At 38.2% G+C, this 26,707-nt stretch overlaps 1 protein-coding gene across 6 annotated transcripts in view; it reads right to left on the bottom strand.

Moving 5' to 3' along the window:
• Positions 1-26,707, bottom strand: part of CFAP54 (cilia and flagella associated protein 54) — a 295,832-nt gene that overhangs the window by 98,681 nt on the left and 170,444 nt on the right. For 5 of the 6 annotated variants that reach the window (XM_053226636.1, XM_015070493.3, XM_053226632.1 and 2 more), the window contains 9 exons: positions 25,403-25,555; positions 23,449-23,643; positions 21,443-21,530; positions 20,931-21,140; positions 18,654-18,720; positions 16,710-16,892; positions 14,217-14,303; positions 9,369-9,491; positions 5,364-5,417 (listed from right to left, as the gene is read on the bottom strand). In XM_053226636.1, coding sequence (XP_053082611.1) covers positions 5,364-5,417; positions 9,369-9,491; positions 14,217-14,303; positions 16,710-16,892; positions 18,654-18,720; positions 20,931-21,140; positions 21,443-21,530; positions 23,449-23,643; positions 25,403-25,555 — 1,160 coding nt within the window. The remainder of the gene's footprint in view (positions 1-5,363; positions 5,418-9,368; positions 9,492-14,216; positions 14,304-16,709; positions 16,893-18,653; positions 18,721-20,930; positions 21,141-21,442; positions 21,531-23,448; positions 23,644-25,402; positions 25,556-26,707) is intronic. The other variant, XM_053226634.1, reaches the window with a different exon arrangement.

Here is a 26,707-nt window from a genome sequence, read left to right as displayed (position 1 = left end):
GCAGGTCTATTTCAAGAGATGTACACTGTCAGATGTACCCCAGCAGTTCTGAGTGCTTCTGCCTTTCCCCACCGGTTTGTGATCTGTGCCTCAATAGCTCAGCCCTGCCACAGAAAGAGAGTAAACCTGGTGCTGAGAGCAAGGGAGGGGACATCTCATTAAAACAGAGAACCCACAAGAGTTCATCAGCCAGGCACACTTGTCTGCTCTGTTTTAGCATGAGTGAATTAGAGGTACTGGGACAGGAGCAGGAGAATGGGTACACAAGCATGCTACCCACCCAGTTTAGATTCCGTGCTCAATCATTAGATCTCGCCCATGTACACCCTCAATTCCCTGGCCCTCTCCTTTGCATATATACTTCCTTGGCACAACCACAGCCCTGGTAAAATCCAGTGTTGAACCTTCTTTAGGTGTGCACCCTGCCGCGGAAGAAGGTTGAAGAAAATCATGCAGTCTGACTAAGTGGTCCCACTTGAAGTTCCTGACCAAACCTCAGTGCTGCCTGGTCATCGTCCTACATTTTCTTAGTCCATTCACACTCCTTCTCTCCTAGACAACCAATTTCATGCTCTTTTTGCTTCTAAATTCTAACCCTTCCTCCCCGATGTTCCTACCAGCTAATGACCTCGCTTCCTCTACCTAACAGAGAAAACTGAGGTGGCCAAAGTAGTGTATATAGACCCTATAGCTCCATTTCTCCCACCTACCCAAGCATCCTGCCACTTAGGCCACTGATCCTTTCTGCACTGGTCTACTCAGCCATTCTCTCTTACATCATAAATGTCCTCTTGCCACAGACATTCTTATCAGCACATAGCCATACTGTCTTCTCCTCCATCTTAAAAAACAAAAACTGTTTATGCCCTGACTACCCTTTCCAGCTACTGTCCAAATTCTCACTTTCCTTTAGAGCAATGATCTAAAGAAATGTCAATATTCCAATTTCTCTCCTTTCATTTGCTTTTATTTATTTATTTTTCCTTTCATTTGCACCCACTCCTCTCCTACACTGAAACTCTTTGGCCAAGGTCACCAGTGGCCTACACTTGCCTTAAACCAGTGTTCCATTCTTAGTCCTCATATGCCATGTTACTTTTAATCTAAGACATCATTATCTTATATACCACTTAAATTGTCACATGCCCTCGACCATAAAATGCATTCTAATTTCAGAGCTATTAAATGTGAAAAAAAGATGCATGTTTTTGACTTAGTGATTTATGGTGCTTGATTCATCTGCAAAATATGGCACTATTAATCACTTCCTTTTTAAAAGATTGTTTTTAATGTTTATTTATTTTTGAGAGGAAGAGAGAGACAGAGTGCGAGCAGGGGAAGGGTTAGAGAGAGACAGAGACACAGAATCCAAAGCAGGCTCCAGACTCTGAGCTGTCAGCAGAGAGCCTGATGTGGGGATTGAACTCATGAACCACAATATCATGACCTGAGCTGAAGTCAGACACTTAACTGACTGAGCCACCCAGGCATCCGAATCACTTCCTCTTTTGAAAATGTTTCTCTTAGCTTAGAAGAGAAGTGACTTCTCTTAGAAGTCACCACATTCTCTTGGTTTCTTTCCTATACTGTCGGTCATTCCTTTTCAGTCTTTGTTGGTTCCTCTTCTTTTCCCATATTTTTTTAAAAATTTTTTTCAACGTTTTTTATTTATTTTTGGGACAGAGAGAGACAGAGCATGAACGGGGGAGGGGCAGAGAGAGAGGGAGACACAGAATCGGAAACAGGCTCCAGGCTCCCAGCCATCAGCCCGGAGCCTGACGCGGGGCTCGAACTCACGGACTGCGAGACCGTGACCTGGCTGAAGTCGGACGCTTAACCGACTGCGCCACCCAGGCGCCCCATTTTCCCATATTTTTTTAAGTTCATTTATTTATTTTGAGAGAGGCAGAGAGAGAGAGAGCGGAGGGGCAGAGAGAGAAAGAGAGAGGAGGAGCAGAAGTGGGGGGGAGGATCAGAGAGAGAGAGAGAGAGAGAATCTGAAGCAGGCTCAGCACTGTCAGCGTGTAGCTCAACATGGGGCTCAAACTCACAACCATGAGATGACCTGAGTCGAAATCAAGAGTCAGAGGCTTAACCCATCTGAGCCACCCAGTCACCCCTCCTGTATTTTCAGCATTGGAGTGTCCCACGTCTTGGTCCTTTTCCCTCTCTTTACTCGCTCCCCTTAGATTATCTGAAACAGACTCATGGTTTTAGTTTCATCTAAATGCAGATGAAATCCTGTGATTTTCTCTCCAGCTCCAATCTCTCTTCTGAAGTCAAATCAGCTTCTGACTCAAATAGTCCATTTGGATATTTAAGAGATACCTCAAACTCAATATGTCCAAAACTGTATTCCTAGTTACCTCACAACCACACACACACACACACACACACACACACACACACACACACACACACACTAAAATATGACTGAGGTTGACAGCACTGGAACAGTAGTTAGCACACAGTAGGCTCAACAGATCAGCTAAAACAGGTAGATTAGGCCACAGCCCCGCTCTAAACCTTCCAGTGGCTCCCCATTTTGTTCAGAGGAAGAAGCAAAGTTACAAAGGCCCAATAAGGCCCTTCTCAAACTGGCCCCATTACCTCTCTGATGCTGTTTCCTACTGCTTCCCCATCATTCACACGGCTCTGGTCACACTGACAAAGATGTCCCCCACCAAGCCCTGCCCTAACGCCTTTGCATTCATTGTACCCTCTTCCTAGATGGCTCTTTTTCCAGATGTCCTAAACTTGTACCTTTACCTGTTCACAAATGTTTCCTCAGTGAGGACTAACCTGATTACCTGATTTAAAATTACAACTCCCTAGCCTAGTCCCATGATCCCAATCCCCTTTATGTGCTGCTGGGTTTATTTTCTCCCTAGCATGGATCACCTTCTAACTTACCATATAATTTACTTAAGTATAATGTTTACTTATACATCATGTTTCTTATTAGTTTTTTTCCCCTAAAATACAAGCTTCCTGATGACTTGGGAGTTTGTCTGTTGCTGACTAATGTATTTATTTGACAACACCAGAAGAGTGCCTTGCACACAACAGACTCTTATTAAAAATTGTTGAATTAATAATATTTGTTGATTAATAATCTCAGGTGCTGGGGCTATATATTCTAGAAAAGAGGGAAACTATTTGCCTTATATGAATTACAAAGAAAAAACCCCAGTGTTTGGGAGAGTCTGAAGCAATAGTGGCAGTGGAGAGATCTGTTGTTCATTCTCCCATCCTAACATCTTCTAAAGGCTGAAAATCAATACATGCAGAAGAGCCATACATGGAACAGTGCCGAGCCCGAGCGTGCAACAGTGTGCTAGGAACATGGTTGGCATTCTCTAGGGAAGAAACTTCAGATTGGTTGTGGGTGTAGGGCAGAGGAGAAGGTTTCTCTTCTCTTTTTTTCTCCATAGCAAATAGCGTCTTAATGAGTCTTGACAATTACACACAAACACTTGAGGATCAAAAGAAGAGTAATTAGTAATGCTATTTAATACTCCTTTCTCTCCCTCTATACAGAAAATATAAAGTGTAATCTGAAGAGTCTTCAGCAGATCAACACTTCTGTTTTAATTAATTAGCTAATAGAAATCAGTTTTCCATTATACTGTCAGTCTCTTTTTGTTTAAAAAGAAATGATCAGATAGACATTCCTTTTGGGGAAGTGTTTTTTGGATGCCTTGGAGTTTATGACTGGGAAGAAATATTCTTAAACATTTGAAGGTCTTGGAACACTGAAGCGAAATATGAATATGTGTGCGTATCTTCCTGATACCAATTCTTTCATTTCAGGCAAGTTGCTTATAAATCAAAACAAATTTTAAGGGAAAACAATGAATCATCTGAAGCATAATTAAAAGTGAAGTTTGTGGGATAACATGAACACTAATGGGAAAGTTGTAAGATTACATTTAATAAAAGGAGAGGATATATTTCCTATCAAAGTTATGGAAGACAAAACTAAAGCAATTTTGCGTAAATGACTCTCAACATTATTTAATAAAAATAGCTTACTTAATGAAACAGAATGTTGTTTCCTAGCATTTAAAAAAATTAAAACTATATGCAGCTGTCTCTCTGCACTATCACCTGGTTGTGTGAACCCTTTAGGGGTCTGTAGCCCCCTTACCAATGGCTGCACTACTACTCTTCTGCCCTAACACTTTCTAGTGGTCAGACTGACAATACTCTGGAGATTTTAAAAAATGATTTCAAGATATATAAATGCTACACAACATAGATGGAGCTAGAGCATATTATGGTAAGCGAAGTAAGTCAGTCAGAGAAAGACAAATACCATATGATCTCAATAATATGCGGAATTTAAGAAACAAAACAGATGAACATAGAGGGAAAAAAGAGAGAGGCAAACCTTGAAACAGACTCGTAACTACAGAGAACAAACTGAGGGTTGCTGGAGGGGGTAGGGGGATGGGAGATATAGGCGATGGGTATTAAGGAGGGCACTTATGATGAGCACTAGGTATGGTATGTAAGTGATGAATCACTAAATTCTACTCCTGAAACTAATATTATACTATATGTTAACTAGCTAGAATTTAAATAAAAACTTGAAACAAACAAAAAGATATTTAAATGCTACTAGGTTGTCAAAAGTTTAAACCCCAATCATTCAATTAGTGACAAGAACAGACGTGCTGGGATGGGGAGTCTAGTCCTCTGTTTGCAAGAAGCACTGGGAAGTTAGAGGAGTTGCTTATGAAAATGTCACATGACAGCCTTCCATTAGCCAGCACTATGGTGGAAATCATACTGCAGGACATAAGAGTATCAGACCAACGTGTTGTACATCTTAAATTTATGCAATGTTATATGTCAATTATAGCTCAATAAAAATTTTTTATTTTTATAATTTTTAAAAAATGCTTCAATAAATGGAAAGAAGAAAACCACTGACTGAGAGGCAGTCTCAGACTGGAGAAAGGATGTGAGTAAAAGCAGAAATGAATAAGTGGGCTACCAGCAAAACACTCAAAATCCTTTTCTTATAATCAAAGTCAGCTATTCCCACCAAGGTAATCAAGATAAACATTAAAGTTAGATACTTCACAGGGCTATATAAACAAAATGAATACACATATATAATTTAAAACTTACAAGCAATAAACGATATTTGCTCAATTTGAAAGCCAGAGCAGTCTGGGTCCGATACTACCTTGGGCCCAACATTTGGAGATAAAACCCCATTATTAGAAATAGAAAAGCATATTAATTACATAGCAGATTTTCAAAAACAAGTGTTATACTTACCAAATAGATTGAAATGACTCAAAATTATCCTTACGAAGTATCCAACATTTATAAAATATTGTTATCCTTACCTGTAAATTTTCTTTACTAGTAAGAGGTTTTCCTGAGTCAAATGATTGAAATATCTGTCAACATATAAAGCACTAACATTAGAAACAAAAGTATTGTTTTTTTAAATTAAACTGTTAATGTGTTCTAAAAGTATTTTAAATGTAATTTTTATTATAAAAGCAATACATGTTCTAGTCAGAGAGATGAGTATAGAATAAAGAAGAAATACACATAAGTCAACTTCTTTTAGGTTGTCAATGTTAATATTTTGGTGTCTTTACTACCAATTTTTTGATGTATTTTAAAATTATATTGGGGCGCCTGGATGGCTCAGTCGGTTAAGCGTCCAACTTTGGCTCAGGTCATGATCTCACGGTCCGTGAGTTCGAGCCCCGCGTCGGGCTCTGTGCTGACAGCTGAGAACCTGGAGCCCGTTTCAGATTCTGTGTCTCTCTCTCTCTGCCCCTCCCCTGCTCATGCTCTGTCTCTCTCTGTCTCAAAAATAAATAAACATTAAAAAAATTTTTTTAGTAAAAAAAAATTATATATATGTATTTGTATTCCTTTTCATTAAAAATTGCATCATAATTATTTTTCCATGTCATTAAGTCATTTGTAAACCTCAGTCTAATAACTAAGTAATGTTCTACGCTACGAATGCATCATAATAACTCCTTTCCTTTTGTTAGACATCAGGGGGACAAATCCCACCCCCATCTCACCATTCAGCCCTAGTTTAAATAACACGCGTGACTATTTTGTCTGTATTTCTCATTATCCCCTTTGGATAGATTCCTGGGAACAGAATTGCTGGGTCATAAGAGTGTTAGAATGAGTATTAGCATTTAGAAAAATCTTTGCCAGTTTGAGGTAAAATCATATTACTCTTTAGAATAACTCTTTTTGTGGTTCTTTTCCTTTATTGTGAATGACCTGTCAATATGTTTGGCTCTAAATATAATGCCACATTAGGAAACATTCCATTTATTTGCCACAGGAGATGGTTGTATCGTTGTGCAGAATGCATTCCTCTTGGTACAGAGGCCCTTTTTCAAAGATGCCAGTACTGATGCCATGCCCATATCCCCTGGGTCATCTGGAAGACACCAGAAGCTTCTGTGGATAGGTTACTCACTGATGGACAGTATGCTACTTCAAACACCTGTATGCCTTTGCTTGAGGGCGTTCTGTGGCCACAGAAGTATTCAGGAGAGTCTGGAAGTACAGGGAGTAACCCAATCCAATGAGCACAAGATTGTTCTCCCTGGTCTCTGAGGGCCTGATTGTCCACACAGTGACTCATTAATACTCTCTGCAATAGTTCTCCTCCCTTCCCTATGTGACTTACCACACACTCACCATTCTCCCTGATATCACTTCCCAAATATACTACTTGCTCCCAAATCCTTGTCCTAGAATCTAAGGGATTTGAGGGACCCCTAAACCAAGACATCACAGATAGCTCTTACTGGAATAAAGTGCTGGTAACTGTTAACAATATTTTCCCTTTTTTGACGGTATTTTTTATCTTCTCTAATACACTGAAAAGTGAATACATGAATCCAAGGGAAGACTTTTGTTGATATAATGGGAAGAAAGCTGATGATGGACTTAGATTTGGTGATAAGAGCAGAATCCCAATATGAGTATCATGTTAAAAGATAGAATTTTTTTTAGTCTGTGAAAAGTCCAGTAGTAATCTGTAAGACTTTTTCAGTTACTTCTTTTACAACTAAAATCTAATTAATTAATCCTTTCTTTAAATAACTAGCCTGCAGCCTAATAACATTGGCACCTATTTTAATTATAAACCCTGAACGCATTTCCTCTTTTAATTACACTTTTTAAGTTCCCAATTGAAGCTGGAAAGCTTCAAATTAACTTGGAGAATACAAAATTTAAAGTCACAATCTATTTAAAGACAATTCACCCATACTTTTCTCTCATGAAAACTAGATAATAAAAATGAAGTTGGAATTTACCTATAAAGATGAGTTTCATACTGTTTGTTTTGGTGAAGGCAATGAACGTTAAAAACTCTCTTTTGTTTCTCTTTCTACCCAGCTAGTTTTTCTTTCCTTATCTTTCTGACCTCAAAATGTGGATGACTGCAACGTTTAGTCCTCTGACTTCTATTTCTCTCTCTCTGCCCTACCTGATTTCATCCAGTCTCATGATTTTAAATTTCTATGTTAATGCTCCCAAATTTACCAGGATCCACTTCCACCACTATTACCCCAACCATTGTCATGTCTCACTCATGTTATCTGCAAAGGCCTTCTAACTGGTTTCCCTATTTATACCCATGCCCAACTGCAGTTTTTTCTCCAAATAGCAGGCAAAGTGGTCCTTTGGAAAGTAATTCTTATCCTGTCATTCCTCTGCTCCAAACTCTATAAGGCTTCTCATCTTATTTAGAGTAAACGCCAGTCCTCACCAAGCCCTAAGATGTCCTATATGACTGTAGTTCCTGAGTTCCGCCATCTACTACTGTTCTCTCTTTTACCAGCTCCAATTTGCCTCCTTGGTTTTCCTCAACTACATCTTGCAGGTATCTCTGTCAGGGCCTATGCCCTTGTACTTCCTCCTATTCCTATCCCTCCCTCGAATCCTTCACCCTCAAACTCCCTTATTAGAGAGACTTCCCAAACCACCTTGAATAAAATAGCCATCCACTGCCCTAACCACTCTCTGTCCCCTCAACTCAGCTTGGGTGTCCCTCATGGTACATCATCACCTGACATATCTTTATGTGCTTAATATGTTTATTGTTTGTCTTCTTCACTGGACTGTCCAACACTAACATGCTTCCAAAAAGGCAACATCTCCATTTATCTTTTTACTGGTCTATCCCCATGACTAAAGTAGTGCCTGTATTCAGTAGGCACTCAAAAAATATTTTTAAATAAATTAAAATATAATTTTAATAACAAAATGCAAACCATTTACATCAGGAAAGGCTGTTGGCTGAGAAGCAAGCAAGAAAATATTGTCAATTTAACCCAGGTAAGAAGATGAGTTAGTTCATGCCAAGACAATGAGCAAAAACACCGACTGATTCGTCTTTGTCTAGACACATAGACAGATAGATAGATAGATAGATAAGATAGGGATAGAGATGTATATACATATACACACAGATGTATCCTATTGCCTACTGAATGTCTCTCTTACGAGATAACCTCACACTTGCCCTAGAACAACAAATTATAATGCTATAGCAGTCATATTGAGAAATAAGCAGTGACATTTTAGGGGAATACACTGAGGTAATGAATGCATTGTATGTATATTTAATTTCAGTTGCTACAAGTAATTTTCAAGACTTACAGCCTATTTCCCAGCTTCTTTTAGTTCTTCCAAATTTGAATATCACCAGTATGTACTGTGCCTGCCAGTCTCACTCCTCACGTGTACAATCTCCCCCAGGAAACTGACTTATTACCTCCTATTTCCTTTATTGCTGGATCACAAGGGTCCAAGCTGCTGCAAGATCACTCAGTGATTCCCATGAAACCCAAAATAGTGGGAAAAATGGCTCCCTCTGATTTAAATATAAATGCCAGTATTCATTTTCAAGGATGTTTCAATTATCTAATTTACAAACACAATTTGAACAAAACATGCTTAACACTTTGGTATACAATATATAAATCAAAAAAATATCCAAATAAAACATGAGGAGAGACTGTTTTGACTAACAACATTAGCCAGAAATTGTAAGATTAGACGCCAAAGTCTAAGAGGTAGTAGCTGATAAATGTGTCTACTGAGACCGTCCATAACATACAGACAGAATTCCATTGTAAAAATCGACTCCAATACCATACTCCCCCACATGACACCCTTCCATTCCAGACAAATGAAACCTTGTAAAAGCCTGCTGTTAGCTATAACCAGGCTTAACAAAGAGGTTTGCAGTACCAGAGACTTGTAAATACACTTTTGTAGAAGTATTCCCTAAATTTTAGGAATGTAGCCTTCAAGAGGTAAAGAAATGGCTTTGAATCAAACAGCAGATTTACCTTCACTTTTCCAGTAGCTTTACAGCCTGCAGGTATTGAGGAAGGCATGTTTTTTCCATAAAAAATCTGGGATATCTCATAAAAGGCTTCAGAAAAAAATCCTAAATCTGTAAGGACTTCTATCTTTAAAGGAAAGAAAAAGAAATGAGATTTTAAAGTAAATGATTTGTGTTACTTACAAAATAACAATTTTAGAGAAAAGTCATCAACTTTCTGAGTTCTAAAATTTCTGCTTAATACTGGCAATGCCGTCTAAACTAATGCTTGGTAAACACAGTGGATGGAGATGTATGTGTTTGTGTATAAGCTAGTTTACATGTGCAATAGACCAAGAAGCTGATAAACAACAGCAGGCAATTGTTCAAAGCAATGGACATTTATCAGATGTGGCTTACTTCATCAGAGGCAAACACAAAACATAGCAGGCATAGAAGGGTTAAAAAAATAACTAAAGTTATTTTTTGCTCCCATAGTGAACTATGGCTTAAAAGAAAAACAAAACAAAAACACTCCTGATGTTCTTTAATACTCTGAGCAAAGTGAAACAAACCAGGAGATGAACTCTACAATGGATCAACATAGAGACAACTATTTGCTTTGTCCCCATGATTAATGGACACTGTCAATTTTAAAGACATGTCCTTAAAATTAATCAATTGGTGACTATGCATTGTGTGTGGTTCAATTTGAATATTATCCAGCAAGACTTTCAATCAGGAAATTATGGGAAGAAATTTCCTGAACAAAGTCATTCAATCGTTCAACATGTTTATTGGGCACCTCTTATGTACCAAGCCCTCTTGGATGTTATGTTCCTTCCGGATGTGTATTTAGCTAAGTTTAAATGATACATGAAGATCTACACATTATTATAAGGGATGGAGGGTAATGACAAAATGCTACTCTCAACATTCCAGTCAAGGAAGACTTCTCTGAGAAGACATACAAGAAACAATTGGGGAATGACGTGAGAGAGAGAGACATGTGGAAAATCTGCTGAAGAAACTCAAGCACAAAAGTCATGTGGCCATAGGAGCAGTCTGGGAGTCCTGGGGTGCTCAAGGAAGAGCCTTGTGGCAGGAGTTTAGGGAGAGAGGGGAAGAGGGTTAGGAGGTAGTTACGAATGGTGGCCTGTAGACCAGAGTAGGAACTTGGAATTTTATTCTCTGTGTGATAAGAAGTTATTAGAGCATTTTGAACAGGGCATGGTCCTAACCTGACTTACATCTTGCAAACTCCAGTGATTGTTGAGAGTAGAGAAGAGTAAATTGTGCAAGCAGGGAATGAAATAAAAAATTGGATGAAGCTCATATGCATATAATACACATACATACACATATACTTGTTATCTCTTTTCCACTAAGCACCACCCTAGGAATCTCAAACCTATATAAATTTTAAAGAAATAAAAAGAAGGTAAGTTCGGGGTAAATAAGATGTGACAATAACCTGAACAAAACATAAAAGGTTTGGGAGAATATTTTCAATGGAGAAGAGAAAACTGCTTGTCTATCAAGTTGCATACTTTGGTTCTTGCCCAAGATACCTTGGGCTCTAAACTCCCCAGTACCATATAATATCAAAGTAGGCATTAGGGAGTCATATGAGCTCTTTTAGACTTCTAGATGAACATTTTTTTTCTTACCCCTTGCAGGAAATGCTGTGCAAGGTTAGTCTCTTCTGGTCTTGGCTGTGAGAAGGCTGTAACATGAACTACCTGTAACTGCGAAGCCTACCTCTGGTTTCAGTTCATCATACCAATCTGGCCATTTGAAAAAGCAATGGCAATAATAATGAACATGTATTTTCAGAAATGGCCAATGGTGTGAACATAAACAAGCCAGATGGAAGAAAGAACTACCCTTAAATCAACCCTTCACTCGCACAAATACAGAACTATCAGTACCCGTCCCGTGAATGCTGGATGTGTTGAGAGTAATAAATCTTTCAGAATGTTGGCAGTTCTAAAGTGAAGCCAGACTGGCTGATCATAAAGAGGTCTTAAAGCTTTCCCTGAAAGACACTAGTGCACAACCGAAACTTAACAGCTTGATCTATTGCTGTTTGACTTGTCAGAAAGTATTGTTTGCTATTTCCTGACTATGACTTTTCCCTCTTCCCACTCACTGACCCCAGTTTACTTCAGAAAGGTCAGGCCAACTCTACTCAAACAGGCTGTCATTTCTTCCTCTCTATGATGCATCAGTTGCCCTTTTTCATTGTTTCTGTCAAAACCCTAGTCAGGTTTATCTGTTCTACTATGCCAGCAAGACACCAGTTCCATCTTGCTCTGCTCCTGACACTGTTACCAGATACATCTGATCATGTCCTTCTTTTGATCAAGATTCTGCAATTCATTCCACCTCTCCACCCAAGGCTGCACACTACAGTCCACAGTTCTTCACTGGCTTTGAAGCTACTCTAGTACAAAAAGTTTCCAAGTGCTAACAATCCAATAAAACACAAACTTAGCTAATCAAAAACTTAGGTCCAGATTCTATCTTTCAGTGCCTCTCTGGATCTCCTTCTGACACGTTACTAACGGTCACTGCAACCCTTCCATGCTTCTCTTGCCTCTAAATGACAGACCAGAATAAAACTGTTACCTAGTTCTGATTTCATAATCTCCTCATTTCTCTCACTGTTCAGCCTCCACATTATGCTTAAGTTTGGAAGTCAGGACTGGGCCCCCTTCATGGACATCATGGACCACAACATGCACCTCTGGGAGTCTCATACAACCTTCTCCCTACTCAAAACCTCCTCTCTGGCTTCACTCAACCACCACTGCATGCTTAGAGTCAATGCTGTCTCATTTCCGTATCTTTCACATTGTTGTCTGTCCAGAATGTTCCCTTCTTCCTCTCCCGCTGAGTTACTTCTGCTTTCTTCACCAAATCTTACCTACTTAGTAAAATCAAGAGACCCAAAGCCATTTTCCCTCTTTCAAACTCCAGAAAACAGTGCTCATCATATTCATTTGGAAACAATCAAGGGGCAGATGCACATGATATTGTTTTGTGTATACATCCTGTCTCTCACTTCCCTATAAGCAAGAACCATGGGTTACATTTCTTTAATTAGCTACTAACATAGTGCTTTTATATAGGAGATACTCAATAAATGTTGTTTCAGAGGTAAAGCAATAAATGTTTACCAAGTATCTTCTAGGTGAGTTCCCACTAAACACTAAAAAGTATGGACAGTAGGCCCTTGATAAATGTCTATAGATTTTAATTTCAATTCAATAATTAATTACTGAATATCAATATATGAATTTATTTCTCAATATACAATAGGAAACTAAAAGATGAATGTGATACAGGCCCTAACCTCAAGAATTTTGCAATTTTGAATAGAGCACTGTCTTGAAAAGACACAGAGAGAAAAGTTATATGCAGCTTTTAAAAAAAGTGTCACTGGAAATCAAAAGCAGGAGAACTCTTAAGAGTTCACTAGGTCAGAAAGAGTGATCCAGAAATTTTCATGCTGATAAAAAATCATTTATTCCTGAGTTAAAATATATTCTCTTAATAGTTAGCACCAGAATTCCTCTTAGGGAAGGTATTGTCTTTATTTAGAAATAGAATGCAATGGACTATTTGGGTCTGAAAACACAGCCCAGAGACAGGATCCAGATAGAGAGAAGAGTTCAAAGGGAAGTCTAATTTTCTCTCATTATAAAATGAGAAAGCTTTGTGGAAGAAGGGTAGAAGGTATTTCCAAAAAGGGACAAGGAGGGGTAAGCCAGTGGTGTGTTGGAGCCCACTTACTCCCAAGGACAAGAGGAAATTGTGCACATCTTGTCTCAATTCCACATTCAGTAATGCCCTGTTGGTAGGCTGAAGTCAGCCGTAGGGGGAATATTTGTACCATGGAAACTGAAAATGCTACAAATCAGGGCTTTTTTTTAGAGTGAGGTGTGAAACATTTACCAGCACACATCGGATTAAGCCATGGGATGAGAGGCGAAAGCATGAGATGTTGGCTAAGAAATATTTTAAACTCAGACATGCCAAACATTCTAAATTGTTTGTTTTTGCCTGAACTTAAGTTTTCCTGTGTTCCAAATTTTTACTAAGTCCAATACAAAAAGACAGGCCTTGGGTGACTGTGTTGTGTATGTCTGTGTGTAAGTGAGTGAGTGAGTGTGTATGTGTGTGTGTGTGTGTGTGTAAAATGGGAATGCGGGCTGAATTCCATAGTCAAAATGAGGAGGTGCAGAACAGGGAGCAAATCTGCTGCATGTTGAGGTGATCCACGTACAAAATGGATTCAGCAGAAGTGGACTATGACCACAGCTAAGTAGGAAAATGGGCAGAGAAAATGAGGTGCTTGAAGTACCCACTCCACATGGGGTTGGAGCCAACTGCATATGACTCTTGAGGGCAGAGAACCTCACCTGACTTCTAGGTTACAGGATTAGTTATAATTCAGCATCTGTGTGTTTTGTCATGTCAATTGCCTATGCAATGAAAACTTCTCACATATCATGATATGCATAAAGATCCTTAGCAAGAAGTTCACAGAAACTTCAGAAAACTGACTCATTAGTCTCCACCCAGAGACCAACATTTCAGAAGTGGTGATTTCCAGGCTGACTGATGCTGGGTGAGCCTTTTTCCTGTGTGTATCTCTTCCTCACCTTACCGTGGTCCAAGCATAAAACGATCTAACCATTCTAATTAGCTCTCTCTCATACTTTATTATAATAACGGGCAGGGTTTTTTTTTATGTCAGTACACCATATTATTATCAGCTTATTATTACGAGTATTAGAACCAAATTCATTTATGAAAATATTTTATAGTTCAAGGATATCAAATATCTTAAAAGTTTGTGACATACCTTGAGGATCCTTGCTTCTAGATTTCTGACTAGGTCTTGGCAAATTCCAGAAACAAAATACTGATACAATGCAAGGAGAGGCAGAATCTATCAATGGTAAAAACATTTTTTGATTTAGAACATGTTTTATCAAGTTAACAACCTAAAAATAAAATGTAGCCAAATTTAATGTAGGAGATGTTATGCGAAAGAGCAATTGATTTTGTCACGCTAGGATCCTCTATTATTTGGCATAAATGAAACAATCTGCCTAGCATAAGCTTCATGATTTTATGAGAACTTAAAAGTGCCACCAGGGGGACTTTTAGATGCTGCTTGGTACCCAAAACCTAGGTTTTGAATGTCTTTAAGCATGGAAAAGTGAAAATCCAACCAATTACCTTCCTTGAAAAAAATTAACTTAACATATATATGAATCACTGAGGCCTGGAGAAACATTCTAGCAAATAAGCTATCAAATAACTTCAAAATTCAAAGCAAAGGAACTCACGTCCATGTCCCCAACTCTTTCATCTCAATAGCTGCTGCTATTTGTCTTCAACTGGAATATCTCTATCAGCAAAAAAGTATTTTATAGCATGCCCATTATGTGTCAGGCACTGTTGAATGACAACAAAATCTAACCGGTCCTTGCTTCCACAGAGCAGATAGTCTACTGATTACCCACACGTACTCTTCACATAATATTTTTATTTGCCTAGAATTAACCCCAAAGTTCAACTCCTCTTGAAATCTCATGGGTGAAAGCTTATAAACTATCAATATTTGAGTTGATCCCAGCCACCATCTGGCCAGAGTCAGATGTTGAGGGGATAGGTGTTTGCTTAGACTTCTGAACAGCTTCTGATCTCAACTGAAAACTGAAGTTCCTACAACTGGGCCCTTCCCCCACTGAAGAAAGATAGAGCAAAGAGGACTTTTGGGATCCCCATTATTTATCAAACTATTTCCCATGATTCCATAGCAAAAGGTCTCATAACAAGTTTTATATGTGACAGCAGTCTCTTTACCCACTGGGCTTCTTCTGGAGGGTAGTATAATACAGAATAGAAACTGTTTACATGGTGCAAGTTCAGCTAAGGAACCTCTAATTGTCAGTCAACTGGCAGCTGCTAATAGCAATAGCTTTTTTAAATGGTTTAGAACTGGTCTTAAATGATTTCAAACATAATACTTTTTTTTTTACAATTATGCACAACAAACATAACACAATATCTTTTTCTACAATTAATGCAGCACAAAACAATAAGATTTGGCTATTACCTTTTAGGTTGTTTCTTTTCTTTAGTAAGGAATAAAAACACACCACTTTATTGCTGCCAATTGCTCAATTATTCAGAAAAATGTTCTCAATTTCTTAAGCTTCAGAGAAAAAAAGTCTCATTTCTTTTCCAATGCAGTGATATGTATTATATATGAATATGACTAGGCAGCTAAAGGTTACCCAGGGGATAGAACTATTTTCTAAATCCAGAAATGAATCCCCTTAACAATGAGAGGAGCACCATTTCGTTATCTTTTTATAATAAACAATTTCTTGCCAAATATGCCAAGTGTTAAAAGCATTTATCAATCTCTTCACTTTAATACGTGGCTTTATAATTTAATAACTCATATCAGGGGGCAATAAATCTTTTCCCTACAAGAAGAGAGAATGAATTCAGAACAAGAGAATAGAAAATATATAGGAAAAAAAGAAAGTAGGTATGAAAACTATGGAAGAAAAGGAAACAATGAGAAAAAGAGAAAGAATAGGAATTAAGAAACAAATATGGTGGGGAAGAGATACAAAAGTAGAGGAAAGAGCATATGAGAAGAAAATAGGAAAAATGAAATAAAGGAGAAAAATATATAATGACCAACAGGTAGAAATACTAATTTATTTTTTAAGTGCAACCAACTTCAAATTTATGATCTACATGGTTACTTATTTCCCCAAAGGAAAAGAGAATTGCATGAGGGTTTTGAATGTCTTAGGATATTAAGAAGTATTTGTCTTTTATTTCACAGCTAGAATCTGTTCAGTTCACAGCTGTTCACCTAGATGTACCCTTAACAGAGAGAAGACAAGAAACACAATGATCAACTTATCTCAACAAAGAAATACTCGCAGCTTTGGTACTGATATGACCTGCAATGACTTAATGCAATGAGTTACATGTACACTAGACTGCTCTGTTTGAGACCAGTGAAACATTCTAAATCAATTTCCCCAAATGTCTTAAGAGGGGAAAAAAAGGTAAAATAATAGAATAAAAAGAGAAAAAAAACCAACAGATGTTGACTTTGTATCCAAAATGAAACGCAAACAATGATGTCAAAGAAGGAATATGAATTAATATATTTCATTTTGAGCTACAGGTAAACATCCTGAATATAGGGTTAAAGAGTTAAATGACGACTGAGAGACCATCAGCAAAATCTGAATGGCATAAAGTATAAGGCAAAAATACCAGAGTGAATTGAGATTTGTTGATTTTACATATTACTTACTATTAGATTTTGCTTAGCAAAGTGCAGTTCACGTATAACGTAATACAGACTTGCAACTACAGAGCAAATGTCAGCCCTGTATCTGTCCGAGAAGAGCTCGAAGCCTGGGAGAAGCTGAGTGATTTCATACTGAGCATAGCAACGTTCCGCTTTGGGGTGTGGAAGTGTGGTTCTGAGCAAACCCTGAAAATGGAAACAGGTGAAATGAAGAGCAATAAATTGCATGTTTAACACTGAAACAGAAAGATAAGTATGTGGATTACTTCCTAAAGTGCTTAGCATATGCCTAGCAGACTGTATCTTGTAATAAATGGTAGTTATTGTTAATATTATCATCATTATGGGTTCACATGCTTTTATCATTTAAGATGGGCCTTTTAAATTCCACAGTAGTTGGATACTTATTATTTTCAGAAGAAATTATCATTATATTATCATTTATTGAGGTCAGTTTTGTGTTGGCCACTATTGGTAAATTCTTTATAAACACTACCTCATTTACTCCTCATTTACCTTACCCCTACAAGTAAAGATTATTACCTCACACACGATATAATGGAGGCTTAAACAATTAACTTATTTGAGCTCACACAGCTAATGGCGGCAGAAAGAAGATTAAGTCACACTTATTTAAATCAAAATAAATATGTTCTTTCCGCTGTACCAGTCTACAAGTAGAGGAGATAACAAGTTATTTCAGAAGTCTAAATTAGGCAGCAGTAATTCTGAACTTTTAACTGAATTAAGCAAAAAGATGAATTGTCTAATTTCACCAGTATGTCTTAGGTAATTTATATGACCAACATTGTATTTGATGCTGGGAAACAACACTGGTACACAAATTTGAATTTTACAGTTAGGAGTGCTTCTTATGTTAAGTAATTAACATTAAATGATGACAAATGCATTATGAAATTATTTTAATGTATATATCAGAAAAGAATTTTAACCAGATTGTTCATTAAATTTATCAGGTACCTACTCTAAAATACTACACAGTTGTTTAAGTTTTTAATTTTACAAATATGCTTTAAAATCATAAAGAAATTAACAGGTGTTTAAAATAAATGCCACCAGCTTTCATTTTAGGTATAGTATTACTGAAAAAGTATGTCCATAGTAAGCAAAAATTTAATTTTTCCAATTGCTTATTTTCTAAAACATGAACAGCATTCTCTTCAAGAACAAGCAGTATATAAGGAGTCGGTATCAGATTATCATTCCCTTTGCACACCTGCCTCTTCCGCCTCCTGTCTTTAAAGCACAAGCAAGAGGTGCATGGAACATAAGAAAAGTGAAAAGTCTGGCCTTATATTCAGAGAAGGCTTTCCAGAGATCTCATCTACCCAGATTGCATAAACTATTAGACTCGTCTGATACACAGAACAAGGGTGTCCACCCTTCAAAGTAAACAGAACCTTTAGTAGATTGCAAAGGCCCCTGGCTACATCCCTGCATCTCAAAATGTCTTGTATTTCAGATAAAAGTTCCTTTCTTCTTCAGTGAAGTCAAACCAAAATTCTAAGAGCTGCCAACACTATAGTTCTGTAGTCTTCAACTTATTTCTTGCTTTCATTATATGGTATACTTCACATCATGCAATAGAGGAAAACTTTAGTTAGAGATGAGGTAACCTAAGGCAACCATTTGGAGTCAAACAGGCTTCGCAGCTCACTAGCAACACAGTCTTACTAATGATGAGAGACTCAGTTTCCCTATCTGCAAAACTCCTTCCGGAGTCTAAAGGAGAAAGAGACCCTGCTGAATATTCAAGATGAAAATGCCGCAGGGGTTCAGCCAGTGAAGGAAAGACAGGCTTATGCTATTTCATCAAGGTCCCTTGCGGTTTTCCTACCTATGAGTTTTATGAATATGATAAGCCACTGCACTTCTTTTTCCTGACTGAACGGCCATTACTATAGAAAGCTATACATAAAGTGTTACCTGAAAGAGTAATGCAGACAAAATGCAACAGTTGGTTCTCTCGTCAACCTCTGAGATCTTAATAAATCTAAATAACAAAAAGAAATGGGTTCATAGACAACTTTCCAATAATAGTTTTATATAAATACATCTCTAATACTCACAGATTTTCTAAAATTAAAATAGTCTTTGTGATTCTAAGAGTGCTATGCTGTCATATAAGATCTAGAATACAGAAATTTATATATATATATATACATATATATATATATATACACACACACACACACATATATAAAATGAAATATCACCAATAATCTTACCACCTAAACATGATTGCTGGTAACATTTTGGCTAATTTTCTTCTGGAAGTTTTTCTTTATATATAAATTGTTAAATTTTCTCTGTAGATCAAAATACCGTGCATGTTTTTGCCCACCATACTCTATAGGAAAGCTAAAAATGTGATTGGAGAGGTGAAAGAAACCTGTACCTCTACTGCTTCCATACCTTTAAAATTTCTCACATCATTCAAGTATTTAAAATATTTGTCAGTGCTAACTAAGTGTAAGACACTGTGATGACTTTCACATATGTTATGTGTTATATGTTATGTGTGGCAGGCTGAATAATACTCCCCACTCCCTGCCAAAGAGATCCATGCCTTAATCCCCCAAATCTACGAATATGTTGCTTTCATGGCAGAAATAAGTCAATCAGAGAATGACAAATATCGTATGATTTCACTCATATATGGAATTTAAGAAACAAAACAGATAAATATATGGGAAGCAAGGGGGAAAAGATAAGAGGGAAACAAACCACAAAAGACTCTTAACAATAAAGAACAAACTGAGGGTTTCTGGAGGGAGGTGGGTGGGAGATGGGCTAGAATGGGTGATGGATATTAAAAAGGGCACTTGTGATGAGCACTGGGTGTCTATATGTAAGTGATGAATCACTGAATTCTACTTCTGAAACCAATATTTCACTGTATATTAGCTAATTAAAATTTAAATTAAAAGAAAGTAATAAAATTGACCTTATATTGGCCCTAAATAAAAAAAAGACTACAGAGGTGATTAAAATTAAGTTTGGGCTCAGTGTAATCACAATGGTCCTTACAAGAGAAAGGCAGTGGAGTCAGAGTCATAGAAGAAGAGATGAACACAGAAACAGAGGTCAGAGAGAAAGAGGGAGGGAGAAAGAGGAAGATAATAGGCTGCTGATCCTGAAGAAAGAAGATGGAGCTGTGAGCTGAGGAGGGCAGAAGGCCTGCAGAAGCTGGAAAAGACCAGGAAGCAGATTCTTCCCTAGAGCCTTCAAGAGAATAGCACAGCCCTACCAATACACTGATTTTAGGACTTCTGACCTCCATAACTGTAAAATAATAAATCTGTGTTGTCTTAAGCCATTAATTTTGTGATAATTTGTTACAGAATTAAGAAACTAATACAATATGTGTTATGAGCTAAATTGTGTGTCCCCCTCCCAAATTCATATTTTGGAGTCCTAACCCCCAATAACCTCAGAATGTGACTGTCCTTGGAGATAGGGCCTTCAAAGGGGGTAAGTAGGTTATGATGAGGTCATTAAGGTGGGCCCTAATCCAGCATGACTGATGTCCTTGTAAGAAGAGGAGATTAGGATACAGACATGCATAGAGGGAGGGTGATGTAAGGACACCGTGAGAAGACCACCAGCTACAAGCAGGGAGAGAGGCCTCAGAAGAAGCCAACCCTGCCAACATCCTAACCTAAGAATCCAAGCCTCCAAAACTATGAGACAATAACTTCCCCACAAACTGGTCCTTCATTATGGCAACACTAGCAAACTAATATGGTGTGTCACGTAATTCTTGCCACCAGTTTATAGATGAGAACACTGAGGCTCTGAGAGAATGAGGAGCCAGCCAAGGACCCCAGATTTAGGAGGGGGCTCTCGAATTAGGCCCAAGTCGGCCTGCCTCCACACTGTTAGTCTTGGTCCCATACCAACTGATCACTTGCTCAGTCATTTGTTCCGCAAGTAGTTATTAAATGGTAACTCCATGCCAGACACTCAGGAGACCCTGGTGAACAAGCAAAGATCTGTGTCCATGTGATGCCCACACTGTGGGGGAGGGGGTTATAGGCAGAAGAGATGGCCATAGATAATACACATCACAAATAAGGAAAGTGTATAACTTTGTATGGTATGGACATAGCTGTCCACGTATCCCATGTGTCTGAGGCATGGTGCTCTACATGGACAGGTAGGCACCCCACCAAAGGAAGCTCGCCCCATTGTGACACTCACTGAGCTATCTTTGCTGATATGACCGCTCCTTGCAAACATCCCCAAATGCCAACATTTGACAGAAATTCCTCACTATAATCTTTGGAACCTGGAGGTAAATAGCTATTGGTAGCATTGGTGAGCGAGCTACCAAACTCTTTCCATGTATGCAGCACATCTTGTTTTCTGAATATGTCATCAAGAGCTTGGCACCAACATTTAAAAGCAGCCCTAGAAGAGAAACAGAGGATCAAGCAATATGTTTTCTGAGATCTATGTCATTAAATCTAGCTTCCAAAAGAGAAAGCAAATGCACTGAAGAAGCATTTTAATTAAGATGTTAGAGAATGAATCTATACCATTTATGCTCATAACTTTTTCTCTCAGGTAGCATTTGAAGAATAAAATGTAGCAATGGGATATAATCAAAGAACTAAAATTCATGAAAAACAGTATTTTTTCACAATAATTATAAATGTTTTCAAACAAACAACCAAAGTTTTCCCTTGTTCTACTGGCTCCCAGAAATCTACCTTTTCTTTTCAGCAAAGATGAGAAGGCTTCCCAGTTCATGCAATGCCTGAACTTTAAGACTTCTTTTATTGCAGGCTTGGAGAACATCTGTATTTTTAATCAAGCAAAAGAACAAATGTCAGTTCCTAGGAAATATCTTCCTTACAGTCTCAAGAATATTCTAAGCTGCATCATTCCTTAACTGTGGAGATAAGCAAACTGCAAGCTAATACTGCCTTCACATGTCTCGTGATCCATATACTGAAAGAGAGCAAATGATATTCTATTTACATAGTGGAGTGAGAGACTGGATCTAAGAGATAGGAAACATGGAGAAGGTAGAATAAGAGTCAGGCAGGTGGAAATGGTGGAAAAGAGAAATTCAGAAGAGGCGTGCAAGAGAGAAAGGGCGGGGTGTATATGGAAATGATGTGGGTGGCTGGACTATGGTTTTCTTGGCAGTGTGAAGAAGGAGATAGTGGTAGGGTTATATGGAGGCGTCTAGATGCCTGGTGGAAAAATGTGGATGTTATTCCATAGCATATGGGAAGCCTTGAAGGGTTTGTTTTTAAGGAGGGATGTGACAAGATCACAGCATATCAGATTTTTCCCTTTACCCAAGTGCAAAAAAAAGCACATCTTTAATAGCATCTGAATTTGGACAGGGTGGGGGAGTGGTTTCTGATAAATGCATAAATCTCCAATGAAATTCAGAGATGTCTAGCAAAAACAAAACAAAACAAAACAAAACCCAACCAACGTGGCAGTGGTTTTTAATGAAGGTAGTGCTGTCTCCTACAGGGTGTTTTAGAAATCTGAGGAAGGTTGTTGGTTGTCACAATGGGGCATCTCCCGGCATTTCATAGGTGAAGAACAGAGACACTGGATTGCCTGTAATGCACAGAAGTTTACCCCCACAACTAAGAAAAAAGGTGAGAAACCTATATATAAATTGTCTGAGTCTAACCTCTAACTGCATTTTACACATAAATAGGTCATTTTTGTATGTTTTCAGAATGCTCTGAATTTCCCAGAAATGCAACCACTCACTGTAGTGCTTTGTTTTACCTACGTTTATTTGCCATTTCAGAAAACCACTGTCACCAAAATTAACAGTGCTGACAGTACTTGCATCACCAATACAATAAACTGGTATCAGTCTGCATTTGTAGCTATAACATTCATGGCGATTCAAGAACACAGGATATGAACACCTGATTGCTTCATTATACTTTCTAGTGCCTGAGCACCTAAGTGCCACAAATAGATTCTTTTATTATAAAATAGCATTGTGTACCCTTTATTTTATATTTAGAGCTTCATAGTCATTGTTTTAAAAAACATGTGTAGAAAGATTATATTAAATATACATTTCATTCCAGGGAGTAAAGGGGGAATTACTAAATGTCTGTTATAAAAAGGGGAGGGAGGGACGTTGGGTCTACAAGATGCACTGCGTATATACTGATGAATTTGTAGCAAAGCCAAACCAAGCAGAAAGACAAAGAAAGTGTGATCAGCTAGGGCAGAGCAACAAAACACAACAGTGGTCACATTCCAAAAAGCGGTTCGCAGATTCAGTCAAAGGAGGATCAGCAGAAGAGTGACCTTGCATCTCACCATGGTGACAGCCAGGGGGGGAAAGTGAGGAAGGGGAGGAGCTGGAAGACACTGCTCCATCACTGCCTACAAGATTCTATATTCAAGCTCTCTCATCTGACTTTAAAAAAAATTTTTTTAATGTTTATTTATTTTTGAGAGACAGAGAAAGACATAGCATGAGCAAGGGAGGGCAGAGAGAGAGAGGCAGACACAGAATCCAAAGCAGCCTCCAGGCTCTGAGCGGTCAGCACAGAGCCTGTCGCAGGGCTCAGAATCACGAGCTATGAGATCATGACCTGAGCCAAAGTCGGAAGCCTAACCAACTGAGCCACCCAGGTGCCCCTCTCTTATCTGACTTCTAAAGGTAGCATTTCAGGCCCAGATGCAATCTCAACATTAATGCAGAAGATCACACTAATCTTACCAATAGTTTCATAATAAGAGGAAATTACGAGTCCGAGTTGTGAATAGGGAAGTTTACTTTTTTCCACTGAACTGAAAACTCTAAAGTGTTCCTGAGAGAGGTCAGGGGGTGTTGGCATATGCATCTCTTCTGTCCCCAGGCAAAACTCCACCTTTCCAGTGGTAAATTTCTCATTGTTTATTCCTCCTTTATCTCCTAAAGTCATGGGGAAAAAAACATTTTTAAAGAAATTCAAAAAGGAGAAAGAAGGGAAAGTGATGAGGAGGGGAAAGGTAGAGGAAATGGACAGGGAAAGAAAAGGAAAAATTCTGCATATATGTGAGACTTCTTTGCAGTTTGAGGGACATCGTTTCCTTAAATTTAGCATCTAGTATCATTTCTGAGGAGCCCAGGTATGTGTGGACAGGCTCTCTGCTCATGTTATTTCATAAAGAACACTATGGAGGGGCAGTGTGCCAGAAAGTGATGTTGAGATAATGCTTTGCTTCTCGTGGGGATTGGTGGAAGATACACGGTTTGGGTTTGCCTTTTTTTTTAAGGGCTTCTGACAGTAAGATGTTAGTTTGCCTCTGGGGTAGAGACCTCTGGGATAGAAGGAACACATAGTTAGTTCTGACCTAAGGGGGGAAAATGGAAAAGAATCAGTCTCTTTATAAGATCAGAGAACACACAGGAAAAAAAGGAAAACTATTCTAGGGGAAGTAGTCGAAAGCTGCAGAGAAAGAGAAGCCGATGTGAAGTTTGAAGTCTGCAGCCCGAGGACTGGGATAAACTGCTGAGAATTAATAGCAGGTGAGGTTCAGGGTGAACCGGTCTAATCCACTCTTAGGAATTGTATTTGCTTGTTTTTATTCATGCCCTTAGCCATTATTAATATATGCCATAATTGAAAGAAATTGAGACATGATATGGAAAGCTGATTTAATATGAGTCTACAGACAATACAACCAAAACCTGTGGGTACATGCTATGGCAAGTGCTTTTGGGGGGGGGAAGTGGGGTCGACAACAAAAAATACATACACACATATATACACACATAAGTAAAACTTCTGTCAGTGATTGTAAAGAAAATAAAATTGGTCAAATTTCTGAAAGATCAGTTCAGTAAATATTAGCATGTTAGGTATACATTTAAATCTATTTTTAATAACTTTAAAATATAGTTATTTTAAGATTATTAATTTAAGTTTATTCTTGAAGTTTATTTTTATTATTCCAATAAATTTAAACAGCAAGGATTGTAAACATATATTAGTATTTTTAACACATTTTTAATAACCCAAACATACATAAGTCAAGATTTTTCCCCACCTAAATTTGAGTACATTCTTCCCCTCTGGAGTTACCAATTAACCACTCAAAGCCCTTCTTTGATTGGGCTCACAAATCAATACATGTTGAGGAGGCAGGAAACAAATAAATGTGATGTGACCAATGATAGTGAATATCTTGTTTTGAGCTAAAAGAAATCTCTAAGATCAAAATCTATGGTATTAATAAGAAACCTTATTGATGCTTATGCTAAAATGCATCTATTTCCTTGACACTGATAAAGTAGGGTTTTGGTAGAGTTCTAGTTAATTCAGTATGAATCAATTCATCTACTTACGAAAAAAATGTTTTAAATGACTATAGCACCATACTTGCAAAGAGAAGGGTAAGAACATAGATGTACAGAATCAAAAAATTAACGAATATTCTTCTTGCATCTACTCAAAGGAGTATGCCAGTTTCACAGAAAGCATGAAAGCAGATGAGTGAAACAGTCTTTGGTTAGGAATAAACTGTGAGGGAGAAGATGTGATCCACTAGACAAGAGGAAGAAAGTGAGGAGCAGCAGGGAGTGGGCATGTAAGTGGGGGAAAGGAGGGGTCTATGGCAGAATCTGGTAGAGCCACAGGGTCGTGTTCTCCCTTCAATAAAAAGCAAAGGGGATAGAGCAAGGATTTTACCTTGTGTCTGTGCAAGGAATAATGAAAGCAATTTTCTGCTGTGTCGGATTGATCTGCTATCATATTTGGATTTTTCCAAAGTTTGTCTAAAACATCGCAAAGTGTCTGTCACATCCACAGGCACACAAATGAGCTCTTTGGCGTGGCTATATTCTGAAAGGAAAGAGAGGAAAACCGGGGGATGAAATGCTGCAGCAAGCCAACTAGTAGCAAAAGACTTTCTAATTCAGAGAATGTCTTGGTCCCAAACTAAAGCTGCTAAATTCAAAGCCCCCAGGTCTGCAGCAGGTGTTTCAACGTTCAGATCAAATTTTTGTGGTATATTTGAAAGTTCTTTAAAAAAAGAAAAAAAAACTTAGAAAACTTTTGATTCCTATGAAATGCAAATAACTTTAGATCTTGCCAATTTTCCTTATGAAGCCTCCTACTTTTTCTTTTGCTGATCATAAAAGATGAAATAATCTACTCCTTTTCAGCAGCCTCTTCAAAGCAGAGGTGCCTTGGGAAAGAGACGAAAGGAGGAAACAAAGAAGCTTGGATGGGTAAGTGCTCTCTTAAGAGAAGGGAAAGACAGGTTTCTAATATTGGAGGGTGCAGAGGAAAGGAAGATGAGGCCATAAAAGGGAGTGGAACTAAAAACAGCACTGAAAAATGGCCACAAAGAGCGGAGAGTTGCCACGAGGTCCCCGGAGACGAAGTGACGGTGTCAGGAACCAGGCTGCAGATTTTCAGCCATACACTGTGAAACGGGCACACAGAAAAGAAGGAATCCACGCTTCTGATAAAGTAACAAAGGAATTTAGTTCTTCAACAAGTTGAACAGGTGAATGGCCCCTGTAAAATCTGAGGACTTGATAGTACAGCAACTTGCAAGGCAATGGGGCCACAGGAGGCTGAGAGGTATTACCTTTGCCCTTGAGAGTTCACAGTTTAGCTGAAGAGATGAAGCATTCTGACCCCGGAGTATTAGACTCATATTTACAGGGAGTTCTTGGTTATGTGCCAAAACGAGGGAAAGAGAAGAGAGATCAGCATAGGGAGGAGAGGATGTGCAAGAAAGACTTCATGCAAGAGAAGATATGTCAGTTGTGTCTTAAAGGAGAGCAAAGATTTGATTAGGAAGAAGGAGGCAAGGGGGTTGAGGTAGTTAGAATAAGAATAGCTGAGGTTGATTGAGCATTTACTTATACTATACCAGGAACTATTCTATATAATTTACTCTGATAGATTCATCAAATCCTAAAAACAACCCTAAAAGTTACATACCATGATATCCTTATGTTACAGAGGAGGGAAATAAGGCAC

Source organism: Acinonyx jubatus, chromosome B4, assembly GCF_027475565.1.
Source record: "Acinonyx jubatus isolate Ajub_Pintada_27869175 chromosome B4, VMU_Ajub_asm_v1.0, whole genome shotgun sequence".
Lineage (NCBI taxonomy): Eukaryota > Metazoa > Chordata > Mammalia > Carnivora > Felidae > Acinonyx > Acinonyx jubatus.
Note: the sequence above shows the minus strand (reverse complement) of the source record. Positions and strands in the feature narration are given on the sequence as shown.